General features: G+C 43.3%; 1 protein-coding gene across 4 annotated transcripts in view; it reads left to right on the forward strand.

The window, feature by feature from the left end:
- Positions 1-2108: 2108 nt before the first annotated feature.
- ACTN1 (actinin alpha 1) overlaps positions 2109-13244 on the forward strand; it is a 139035-nt gene continuing 127899 nt past the window's right edge. For 2 of the 4 annotated variants that reach the window (XM_045013938.1, XM_045013940.1), the window contains exon 1: positions 2113-2431. In XM_045013938.1, the coding sequence (XP_044869873.1) occupies positions 2327-2431 (105 nt within the window). In that variant the 5' untranslated portion in view covers positions 2113-2326. Of the gene's footprint in view, positions 2432-13244 lie in introns of all 4 variants that reach the window. The other 2 variants (XM_045013942.1, XM_045013943.1) reach the window with 2 other exon arrangements.

The following is a 13244-nucleotide window of genomic DNA, read 5'->3' on the forward strand; positions in this document are numbered from 1 at the left end:
GTAATGCCTGCGGGGGAGCTATTTTAACAAGAACTGGGAATTTCCTTTCAGTGTCGCAAAGTAGCCATGGCTGGCTCAGAGACTCTTGCAGAAAATATTTGCTGTTACCAGGTTTTTTTCTTCATCAGCTTCACTGACAGAGAATCATGTCAAGTTCTCAAACAGCAGCAGCTTCTTAAATATTTTACTATGCCTGTCTTTGAAAAACTGCCTCTTGCTGGATGATCCAAGTTCCAAATCTATCCAGGTTTAAAGAGTTCTAGTGTAGTGTGATTTTGTTGGATAGAGAGAAGGACACCAAGAAACACTGAACACTTTGTAAAAAATGTTCTTAAAAAAACAAATTTCAGGCTTTTCATTACTTACTTTAAGTAAAATTATGAGAAAATGTCCAGTTGTTAATTAAATTTAACCCTACAAATTTGAAAGCTTGAGAACTTTGGTTTATTTTATTTACAATAATATAATGGTAGTGTGGTTGGAACATTAGCCATGGAGAAGCTATTGATGCTCCATAATAAAACAACATGTAACTGTAGAGACAAGATGGAATCCTGGTCCTTCAGCTCCAAAAACACAGGCCTTCAAACACTTGTGGTTAAATTAAAATCTCTGTTAACTATCATATATAGAAATACCATTATGTTCTTTCTGGGCTCCAGCCAGCCAAAGGGGCAATGATCTCACCCTATTCCACCTTGGTTGATCCTTGTGCCCATACAGAGCTCTATTGACTTCCCTGGGGTTCTGTGAAGATGCAGGGGTTTATCTAGGCAAACCCTATTATAGGATCAGAGCCATAGCTCCAGTTCAGCAAAACACTTATGTATGCACTAACCTTTAAGCATGTCCGTGAGTGCTTTAATTTTGGTTTGGAAAGTTGCCAGACTTACTCTGAAGGAATTTACTCAGAATTACTCAGGGAATGTTTTTGCAAACACTGAAGAAAATGTGTACAGTACTCTATAGTTTAAGCCCCCAGTTCTGGAACACACATGGGCTTAACTTTAAGCATGTGACTAGTCCTACTGAACTCAATGAGGTGATTGGCATGCATAAAGTTAAGCATGTGCATAAGGATTTGGAGCATCCGAGCCAAAAAATTATTGTAGCTTTAACTTTTTATGGCAAATGTTTCTTTGTCTCCCTCTGGCTTAATATGCATTTTACTCTCCTCTTCAAACGTTCAATATAATTTGATTTTTAACCAATAACTTTTCCCTATAAAGTTTGCAACTCAAACATTGTAGCACAGTGCTAGTGGAATCAGGAAATGAAATAACTGGAAACATTGTAACTGACTATCCAATTTGACAGATATGCACAGACTAAGGCTCCTATTCTGCGAATTCATACACATGCTTAACTTTCCATTCATCCCATTAAACTCAACAAGACTACAGACATGTTAAGTATACGTATATAAGGATTTGCAGGATTCTGGCTTAAATAAAGTGCATTCCTACTGACAAGTCAATGAGCTGTTTAACATTTTTTTGGTTTTTAATAAGGTGTTTTTCTAGTAATCCAGGTAAGGACTATTTGTTTGAATATTGTACATGGTTAACCTGACAATGTTTCTTTAACACTGACCTGAATAATGTAGAAGCTTGTTTAGTAAAACAGGAATGAGGGAATAATACATCAAATATAACAGTTTGCAGTGTTGATCCCAGGATATTAGAGAGACAAGGCAGGTGAGGTAATATAACAAAAGTTGGTTCAATAAAAGATATTGTCTCACCCACCTTGTCCCTCTGTCAAACATAATAAGCAGACATACTTTGTTGTTGCATTTTTGGCATTGCACAGCAGGAATTTCACTGGGTTTAAGAATGTCTATTCTGTCTGTTCAGTAGCGTCTGATATTACTATAAACCCCCAAGGTAAGGGGAGACGTCACCAAACTGAGTCCATAGCAGATTAAACTCAGATGTCACATGAGTAAGGGGGAGGAGGTGGGAGGGCAGCCTTAAATCAACCTATATCAACTGCTGAAAGCCCTGACTGACACAAGGGGGCCTCAATGAGAGCGATGGTAGCCTTGGAAAATGAACTTTTGGCAACTCCACCTAGCCAATGAGATTAACTAGGAGGCAGGGCTCTTCCCCCCGCCGCCCCCTTCCCTTCTGTGTGTGCAAAGACTAGGTTGAGCTCTGGTGTAAGTGGAGCTGCCGCGCGCCGCCACCTCCTCTCTCTCTCTCTCTGCCCGTGCTCCGCTGTAGCTGTGCTTCAGCAGGGAGCTCTCGAGACCGCCCGGGAGTGCGAGCTGTGGCAGTAGCAGGGGAGGAAAAACAAAAGCAGACCAAAGGACACACGCACAACCATGGATCATTATGACTCTCAGCAAACCAATGACTACATGCAGCCGGAGGAGGACTGGGACAGGGACATGCTTTTGGATCCAGCCTGGGAAAAACAGCAGAGAAAGGTAACACCCCCCTTTCACCCTCACCTCACCTCTTTCTCTCCCCCCCCGCCAAGCATCCTAGTAAAGATCCTGGAGCAGGGGGTGGGGTGATATTAGTAGAGGCTGCAGTAGCTCCATTAGAGAGGAGTGTTGTGTTACAGGCAGTTAGCAGGATGCGGGTGGGGAAAAGGTTTCCTTGGATTTGCGGGAGACTAGTTGTGTATTGGGGGGTCTGTGTGGCTACCTTCGCACGTTCAGTCACCTCCCTGTTGAACGCTAGGGGTATTTTCCACGTTTGAGGGCAGAGAGCTGGTTTGATTGATAGCTGGGCAGGTTTCCTGTTGAGAGCCGGATCCCTGCATCACCCTCTCGTTTTATTTAATTAAATAATGGAGCCTCGTCTGAAGAAGGGGGTTGGGAGTGGGACGAGCTGCAACATCAACCTAATTATGGATTTGTATATGCATAGCCGCCTATTTCCTCCTCCCTCCGATTTTTCCCATCTGGTCAGAGGTTGCAATGGACCCTGGAGCTGTACTCGCCTGCCCAGCTCTGCACAGGACCTGTTGAGATGCAGAGCTCGAATCCTGTAGCAAATAACTCGCCCCACGCCTGTCTTTTAATTCGCTCTGCAGCAGTGATTTTAATTGAGTTTAAACCCAGGTGTTATCTGGTGGCTCACAGATCCCCGTGGAAACAGCGTTTGGAGATTGTGTATTAAACGCCTCTGGAGGGCTTGTGTGATTTAAAGAAACAACGTGTAACAGACACACATTAGGCTGTTGTCTTTCCTACCTGTGTGTGTGGGAGGTGGGTGGGCGCTGAAGTAGTGCGACCTGTGATGGGCGGTGGATAGGCGAAGAAATGGAGCCGTTTTATTGCCCAGTGTAGCAGCGCAGAAGTTCCTTTCCCCCCTAAAGCAACAGATGTTTTCCCTGTCAGCGCCAGGAGCCATGCAGACGGGAGCCCTAGCTCAGTCCCCTCCCATTTCACAATGCAATTTACCAGGCTACACTCCTCTCTTTCTGATTTTCTGAAATAGTGACGGGACTGCATTTGGCTTGTCCTGCTGTGCGTGCTATTAGGGGCCGCCTAACTGCTCCTCAGGAAGCTGTTGAAGAGATGAGTTGGGCGGCTGCTGGTGCCCTGGGGGAAGGGAGGGCTGTGCAGGTACATGTGTGTCTGCTACGAAGTGTCACTCCCTTGCAAAGCTCTCCACGCGTCTGCGTTGCCTCCAGAGAACAATGGCACACAAAGGAACGCTCTCTTTGGAGGCAGCAGACGCTGATTAAGGAGGAAATCAGAATGTGAATGTAAAATTGGCTTGTTCCCCAGGGTGCACGCTCCTTCAGCTGGAGATGACCCCTGTACGCTAGACCTGCCTCCCCACTATACAGGGAAACAGGAGCACTACAGCTCTTTTGGAGATCAGATTGACTGACTGACCAGCGATCTGTTGTTAGTTAATTACCTCTTGCATTCCCACCACCTTATTCTCCCTTTTTGAATGGTCCCCAGTTCCATGTGATCACAAGCGGGATGATAGCTCACTTCTCATTTGAATGGTGTGGTTTAGGGTTGGGCTTGTGCAGAACTTATGTCCAAAAATGGTAACATTCATCCCTTTTTTTAAACTGGGGGTGGGGGGGAATTTAGGAGGAGTCCTAGCTGCTTCTTTTTCTCTTTTTAAGCCAAAGGCATCCTGTATTAGATCACTCTGGAATCCTAATCCCTGAAACATTTCCCTTTTAGTCACTTCATCAGACAATAAAATAGAACTCTTTTTTTCTTTTTTTTTTTTTTAAAGAAGCATGGCAGGGCACCTCCTACAACTGTCAAGTCACTAGAGTGAATCACTTGTTAATTTTATGCTTGCAGTTTGTACCACATCTTGCCAATTCTGAATAGAAAATGGAACTACTTTCTTGTCGCACATAGTGGACATAGGTAGGGCCCTACCAAATTCACTGTCTGTTTTGGTCAATTTCACGGTCAAAGGATTTTAAAAATCATAAATTTTGTGATTTCAGCTATTTAAATCTGAAATTTCATGGGGTTGTAATTGTAGGGGTCCTGACCCAAAAAGGAGTTGTGGGAGTTGGGGGGTCACAAGATTATTGTGGGGGGGCGGGTTGTGGTACTGCTACCCTTACTTCTGTGCTATTGCTGGTGGTGGCACTTCCTTCAGAGCTGGGCAGCTGGAGAGTGGCGGCTCTGCTGGCTGGGAGCCCAGCTCTGAAGGCAGCGCTGCTGCCAGCAGCAGCGCAGAAGTAAGAATGGTGTGTTATGATATTGCCACCCTTAATTCTGCGCCACTGCCTGCAGAGCTGGGCTCTCAGTAGGCAGCTGCCACTCTCCAGCCACCCAGCTCTGAAGGCAGCTGTGCAGAAGTAAGGGTGCCAATACCACAACCCCTCTAAAATAACCTTATGACTCCCCCCTGCAATCTCTTTTTGGGTCAGGACCCCCAATTTGAGAAACGCCGGTCTCTCCCTTGAAATCTCTATAGTATAGGGTTAAAGCACACAAAAGACCAGATTTCATGGTGGGAGACCAGATTTCATGGTCCGTGACGCATTTTTCATGGCTGTGAATTTGGTAGGGCCCTAGACATAGGTGTTGGAGGCTGGTGGGAGTATATCTGGAGTTTTAAAAATTGTGTTTGGCTCCCTTAATGAATTTGGGAGTAACTGTGTGTACCAATAAGAGGACTATTTGTTTTTCCATGGCCCCCACCCCCAATACTTTAATTCATAGTTAACTGAAATGGTGGGTTCAGAAAGATTTCCATTGGGGACTGATGAGTTAATTAGAAATGATAGCTATGGAGCGCCTGCCATTGGTTTCATAGCTTGAAAAGGATGCATGGAGAGGATAAAAGGCATGAGACCTAAAGCATACAAACAAGAGTGCTTATTTGAGAACAGTTCATGGTAGGTGAGCTTATGTCTCAACAGGGGGAAAGAGGGAAATTTTAATTCCCAGTCCATAGTGTGAAATGCTAGATTGCTTATCTGAAGGACCAACTAGCAGTAGTTTCTTTATTTTGCTCCTGACTAATTCAAAAGAATTGTCTGACTATGCCATAAAGTTTAATTCTCACCCAGGTATTAGGATACTAAAGTTGGTAAGATCTAATGTGGCCTAGTGGAGCCTAGCAATTTCCTTTGCAGAGCAAGATGATCAGTTTTGCTAATAGATACTTCTCTGAGGGTAGAGGTGTATTATGTTTGTTACTTGTGGTTCAATGGGGGTAAATATTAAGTGATTTCATAAAGAGTGTAACACCCTGACTTAGTTGTCAGCAGCAGGGATTGATCCCAGGCCTCTAGATCTAAAAGCATGTGACTCTGCTGCCTGAGCAAAAATCTTTTAGTCTTTTAGATCAAGGATGTAGCACACTCAAACCTCTATGTGGGCCAACCACTTAAAGGGGACAAAGAGCTACGCTATAAACATGGGTTACACACAAGAGAAATGAGTGGCACAAGGGGAAATGGTTTAAGGAATTCTTGTATCTATAGTAATCTACTATATTCTATTGAAACTGAGCCTGGACCAGTGAATTTGGAATATTGTATGGCATTCCTCCTCCTGTTGTGATAGAAGGGATGTAGATGTCTGTGTGTTTCTCTCTTTGGGGGATGGGGTTGTGGCATGGATCCTTTCCTCCAAATGCTACATGACCAAAGAGATTCTCTTCGGCAGAGGGATGTAGGATCCTAATCTCATAGTGAGACACCATTCTGGTTGCGCACGTCCATATGCGGGGTCAGATGGTGGGGGAGAAGTGGTATTTTCCCATGCTCTGCCCACAAAATAAACTGTCTATGCGAATCACCAGATTGAGTAAAATATGCAGATGTTCAAAATGTGATCTTGTGTGCTTCCTGGTGCCCGCTCAGTGGGACCTGAATATGCCCTTGCACTCTTTGGGCTTGGCTCCTTCTTTATTAAGGGGGAAGTGGTGGTATTTCCCAAGTATCGCTCAATTGTGGCACCGAAGATTAACAGCTGGGAGCAGAGCTAGAATGCTAAAAGTAGCAGTGTGGCCACTTGCGTAAATCCCATCCGACTCCCTTACTATGTACTCCAGAAGCAGCAAAGAATCCTGTGGCACCTTATAGACTAACAGACGTTTTGCAGCATGAGCTTTCGTGGGTGAATACTTGCATCCGAAGAAGTGGGTATTCACCCACGAAAGCTCATGCTGCAAAACGTCTGTTAGTCTATAAGGTGCCACAGGATTCTTTGCTGCTTCTACAGAACCAGACTAACACGGCTACCCCTCTGATACTATGTACTCCAGGCAGCTAGCCTGAGTCACTCCCCATGCTGCTGCAGCCACACTGCTATTTTTAGTGCGCTAGCTTGAGCAGAGCTAGCATGGGTATGTTGAGCCAAGCTGGGAATTACACCTTCCAGCTGCTGTGTAGATGTACCCAAAACGAGACTCTCAGTAAACTATGCAGATGTGATTTCCTTTCTACACAGCATGGCAGCACTTTAATGTGGCTGTGTAGTTGTGACTCCAGCACTGAGAGAGCTGCTATAATAAAACCATCTCCGAGAGGGGAATAGCTACCAGCGCTGGGAGGACTATCTACACTGCCACTTTACAGCGCTGAAACTTGCATTGCTCAGGGTGGTGGTTTTTCACACTCTTGAGTGAAGAAAGTTTCAGCACTGTAAGTGGCAGTGTAGACAAGGCCTTACACAAGGAATTAAATAGTTCACAGTGTTGACATTAAATAATAATCACTGGGCATCTAAGTTCTCACCCCAGTGAGGTGAATGGGGCAGTTCACACCTGCTTTGCAAACTCATGTCTGGACCAGATATGCTTGGTTCACATTTCAGAGGTTTTTTTCACAACCACAATAGCTGCTGCTGCTTTTATAGCAAGCCAAGACTGGAGAGAAAAGAGAGTAGATTCAGAGAAGAGCCTGTGTATTGCATGAGTACACACCAGCTGTTTCTGGGTTTTGTGTGTATATGTGTGTGTGTGTGTGTGTGTGTATATATATATAGTGTGTGTGTGTTTTTATAATCAGCTTTTAGAACTTACTGTCACTGTTTCAGTTTTTCCTTTCCATTATGTGAATAGTGCTGATAGTGCCCTTTTTTTGATGGCATGAAGGAAGAGATGCTTCCATCTTAACACTTCCAAGCAGAAGGGCTACTCTGAAGCTGTGTAAGACTGAGGGAATCTGCTTCAACATTTGAGAATAAACATCCGTACCCCCAGATAGCCATTCTCAGTTGTGCTCTATAGCAGTGAGTCTCAACCTTTTCAGACTACTGTACCCCTTTCAGGAGTCAGATTTGTTTTGTGTACCCCCAAGTTTCACCTCACTTAAAAACTACTTGCTTACAAAATCAGACATAAAAATACAAAAGGGTCACGGGGTGCTATTACTGAAAAATTGCTTACTTTATCATTTTAACCATATCATTAAAAATAAATCAATTGGAATATAAATATTGTACTTACTTTTCAGTGTATAGTATACAGAGCAATATAAACACGTCATTGTATGAAATTTTAGTTTGTACTGACTGTGCTTTTTATGTAGCCTGTTGTAAAACTAGGCAAATATCTAGATGAGTGGATGAGCCCCCTGGAAGACCTCTACGTGCCCCCAGAGGTACACGTACCCCTGGTTGAGAACCACTGCTGTATAGGCCAAACTAGGCCCTGGGTGGTAACTGTGCAATCCCATTGTCTTCAGTGGATTTGCACAGTTGTAACTAATTGAAGCTTTGTAAACAGTTCTGTTGACACACAAAAGGACTGGAATCTCTCTGCTGCGCTGCTCAGCAGAGCTAATGCAGGAGTAAAAAATAGTAAGAATTTAGATCTGCTGACTTTCAGTAACTGACTCTGAATACTCAGCAGATCTGCACCCAGTGTGCAAGGAGATATTTATACAGAGTTAGTTTTCAGGTAGTTTTCACACATTCCGTGTGCCTGTATTTCTCCTTCTGTACAATGAGATTGATGCAGTGTTCTTCACAGGTGAGTAGTGAAATTGGGATCAGTGTCTCCTATAAATCACTTTGAGATCTGTGGAGGAAAAGCCTCTAGAAGTCCTTATGAATGATGATAGGTGTTTTTAACCTGATAGCTGGAAGATGCCTCCGCTCCCTCACATCTTCTTATCCTCTCATTTCAGACTCCATTGAGTAACTAACTCCCTGCAGGAGCTTGCTAGGTGAAGAGCAGGAAGTTGTCAATTTAGAATGCAGGGGGCATTGCCACTGCTTGGAAAAACCAGCTTTTCCAGCTGCATAGCTTTTCTGTGAGAGGCTTTTTGTGCTGTCATGTTTTCAGAAAGGTTTTTAAGAGGCTTTCAAGAGCTCATCTCAGCAGTGATATTCACTTAAGGGGTGGAAAATAATGAACAGAACTAATTCTGCTCAATCTGACTTTTAATAAGCTTCTGCAGGGCCCATTTGTACAACAGCGGGAGTCTCTTGTGGGGATTAAATCTCTTTCCCTTGCAATATTGGATGACTCTTGGTGAAATCTTTCAGTTAGAAGAAACTACCATCTATTATACTCTTCCCCATTATTCTCAAGAAAATACAGTAAATGGGCTTCCAAAAAACACTTGCTAAGGCCTAACAGACTGATGCTACTACTTCTCATTGTTACCCAGTGAAACTTTTTGAAAGCCACTGTCAGAAGATCACTCTCAAAATGTTCTCATCACTGTAGGTTGTTGGGAAATCTATGTGGCCTTGTAAAATGTGCCAATTATTGCCTTCCTGTGGGCATTTACTAGTTTTGAAATACACCTCTACCCTGATATAACGCTGTCCTTGGGAGCCAAAAAAATCTTACCATGTTATAGGTGAAACTGTGTTATATTGAACTTGCTTCGATCCGCTGGAGCGTGCAGCCCCCCGCCCCCCCGAGCTCTGCTTTACCGCATTATATCAGAATTCGTGTTATACTGGGTCACGTTACCTCGGGGTAGAGGTGTACTAGCCAATTTGTTGTTCCAGTTGTAAAAGCCGCCATGAAATAGAACTTCACAGCCCACAAGAAATTTCCGCCTCTTGATCAGAAAAATCCCAGGCCTTGATCCAGCTCTCATAGGTCAATCAGGAGACACCCACTGACTTCAGTGAGGGCTGGATCAGGCCCTGAGTGAATAGGTGAGCTCCCTGCAGATCAGCAAGCTTGGGCTCTGTCTGACTGGTGATGGAAGCAAAGTCCACAGCTGAAGACAACCAAGCCCCAGTGAGAACACCAGCCCCTGGGGATGCAGTGGCAGTTCAAGCTAAAAAGTTTGTGAGGCCAGTGACTGTTGCGGTACCTCCATCTGAAATGCCATAGATCTGAGGTTTTAGAGATGCTGAGCACTGGGCACCTCTGAAAATCCAGCTCATGTTTTTTCAAATGATTAACTCCAATTTCAGACACTGGTCACTGTCTGTAAGCGACTGGTCCAAGGTTGCAGAACCGAGAGAAAAAAATCTGATTCCCAGCCGGGTATGCTAATGACGATACTATGCTCCCTTTCTGACCAGACAGCTGCCATCTTGACAATATGATGCAGAGTAGGGTGAAGAATCCATTTGTAATGAGTGAACAGAAATTAAAAACCAACAGAAGTTGTTTTTTGTCTATTCTTAAGGGATTACAGTAACATTATTTTAAAACATTGATTCAATGTAAATGATTCAAACACTTAATTTTTATTTTAAAAAAATAACATGGTCTGTTTTCTCCAGGCCTGTTATCACACAGGACTGCTTACTAGGAAATTGCAATAAAATGCACTTCTTGCTGAGAAATCTAAACCATTCAGATTTTTGGAATTAGTGGAACAGTGACAGCAATAGCTAAACTGTTCTGAATACTTCTTGTTTATAGGTAAATATTGACTAAATAAAGTATCTATAAATCACTGAAATTATCTGTTAGAAATGGCACCATCCCAGTAACTGGTAATCCTCTGAGTCTAGCAAGCAGTGTGTCATGTGCCGAATGTAAAGATAGTTATGAACATAAATGGTAGTTTGTATGGCCAGAAAGCTGTGGAATGGGTGCTGTCTGCCTGACTCTCCGTTCCATTCAGTCCAATGGATCTACCCACAGAAGTTGGTCCAATAAAATATATTGCATAGCCCACCTTATCATTTATTAGTTCTTTAAAGACATTTAACTCAAATGCATCCCTGACATGTTGCTGCAGAGGATGGATAAATCACTGGCTTTGGAAGGCAATTCATTGTAGAGCAGTGGGAGGTGGCTCTCTCTCTCTCTCTCTCTCTCTGATCCGGGGTTTTGTTTTGTTTTGTATTTTTACCAAGAACATTATTATTCATTGTAACCTCTTTGTATTGTGAGATGAGTGAGGCATCTGGGCTTTGTAGTGACTTGTTCATCCACACAGCAGCATGTTAGTGGAAGAACTAAGGAGGAGGTGGGGATGGACAGGAAAATGGTCTGTGCAGATTTGTGAGGGATGTTACAGGAGTGTGGACTGCAATTTAAAAACACAAGATTTAATGTACTGGATCAAACCATCTGTCCACCTACTCTGAGATCCATCCTCCTAATTGTCTACAGGAGGGGGGAAAACACCCAAAAGGAAGCAAGCTATTAGCCCAGCAGTGTGAATGTATGGTTCTGGGGAATTCCTTGACTGTTGCGGGCAACCAGTTTAAATTCTTGGGTCTGTGATTTGGTTATCACTATCTTACTGTACATAACTACACAAGGCAAAGGTGATACCATTAGCCAGCCTCCCTAACCTCATTACGGATTTTCAGAGTTCAACTTGGTGTGTATTTTGTGCTTACTGCTAGCCCAATAAGTGGTGAAATTTGAATAGAAACTGTCCAGAAAGTTGTATAAACACTTTCTTTTAGGCTGTCTAGTGAGAATTGGTCTCTTTGAAAAAAATTGCATGTTTTGAGATGGCCTTTTCCTGATACAGAAATTAAATGTAGCTAGATTACAGGTTTGGGAGTATGGGTCTAACAGTATTATTAAAATAGCTAGGATTGGAAGAGCAGTTGGCTCAGATTAAAATGACGTCTATTGTGTCTTAATTAGAGCGCACACAATTTTTTTTAATGTTTTGACCATTAGATCAGCATAATACAAATGCAGTAATGTACTGTATCCTGGAGGGTAGGGGTGCAGCTATTTTTGTCCTCTCTTGAACTAATGCCGCACTGCATGTGATATACAATTTCAAAGCCTCACATGTAATACATTTTATATACTGGAGGTTGTAAGCCATCTTCACCAATGAGGATGTGGGATTGTGTACTGCTCATTGCAATATCTTTGGAATTCACCCATGAAATTGGCCTGGAGTCCTCCTGGTTGGTGGCACAAGCTTTGGTGACAGAGATGGCAAAAGCCAACACATCTTTGCTTAAGAAGGCTTGGGAGCTTGTCACTACATCATGGCTAATTTTATTTTGTAGCATTATCTGTGACGTCCTGTGCCTGTGATTTATCATTGTTGTGTCTAATACTTAGGACATTCTCTGGGGTTTGGTTGCATTGGTATGAGGCAGCTTGCTCTGTCTGAAACTAGACTGGAGAAAGGGATGGAGACTCTATCTTGGGAAGACTTCATGAAGGTGTAGCCTAAGGCAGCCCTCTGGTTGTGTTGCTGGTTTTAAATACGTTATCTCATAAGGGCCAAGCACTGATTCTTGGAGAGGGGGAGAGAACTCCACTGTAGTTCTTTAAGAACTTCTAATGCATCCATTGTCATATGGGTATGTTAGGAAAAAATCCTCCATGGCCTCTCCCACCCCAAAACAGGGAAATAAGTACCCACCTGCCCCCACCAAAATACAGGGCAGTTAATAAAAGACCTGAGTTTGTGTATGCATGTAAAATACATCTATAAAATGCAAGAGTGTTTTTTTTCCCTAAAAATTGCGAAATGTGAGTTTTATAAGAGAGAGTGACTTTTTTATGAAGAATGCCCACCTCTAGGATTTCAGTGCTGGAGACAGTTATCCAGAGCCTTGATCAATTATGAAGAAGTAGATGGGGAAAGGATGATTTGTGAGCCTTGACTATTGACCATGGGGCCTCCAATCTGAGAGTAGACATCACTCAAATGTCAAGTCCAGTTAACCATATCAGGGCTACTTCCAACTGCATTTTGAAGCAAGATTGACTGACTCATTCTGAAAGGAGCCTGTTGGTGATGGTGGGGAATCTCTTGAATGGGGGGTCGGGAGTGGAGAGAAATGGAAGGGAATCCATGGGACTCTAAGCAACAAACTGTATTAACTGAGCGAAACCGCAAGCGTTAATAAGATTAGCAAAGAGCTAGCTAGCTTCCTGTTTCTCTGCTGCTGCCTTATTTTTTTTTCTTCTCCTTCATTATAACAGAACCCAGCCATAGGATGTTTGTGGTGTGGCCTGGAGCCAGACAAGCCTCTTAGCTCCCTATTAGGCAATAAAACAGCACTTCTCTCTCTCTCTTTCTCTCTCTTTTTCTCTTTTTTTTTCCATGTTAATTTCCCATCCTTGTATCTTTCCTGCTATGTGGTAATAGACATGTGACTGGATGGGCTATGACTACTGTAAGCAAGCCCTGCCAGGGCTGTACCAGTGTTACTGCTGCCTCACACCTCAGTGGTGCATGGACTCAAATTTGTCTTCTGTCTGCCTTATTTCTTTCCTCATTTCTTCTTCTCCTGCTTGTCATCTCCTGTTCTTTCCCTCTCTGTCCCAAACACACACAGATGCCTGGAAGTACTGAGACCTGAATTCAAGAAGGTTTTATGATTGCAAACCCAGGTCCTACAATTGTGTTGCACCCCCTTACCTGGAAATATTGCC

Source organism: Mauremys mutica, chromosome 4 (assembly GCF_020497125.1).
Source record: "Mauremys mutica isolate MM-2020 ecotype Southern chromosome 4, ASM2049712v1, whole genome shotgun sequence".
In the NCBI taxonomy this organism is placed as follows: domain Eukaryota; kingdom Metazoa; phylum Chordata; order Testudines; family Geoemydidae; genus Mauremys; species Mauremys mutica.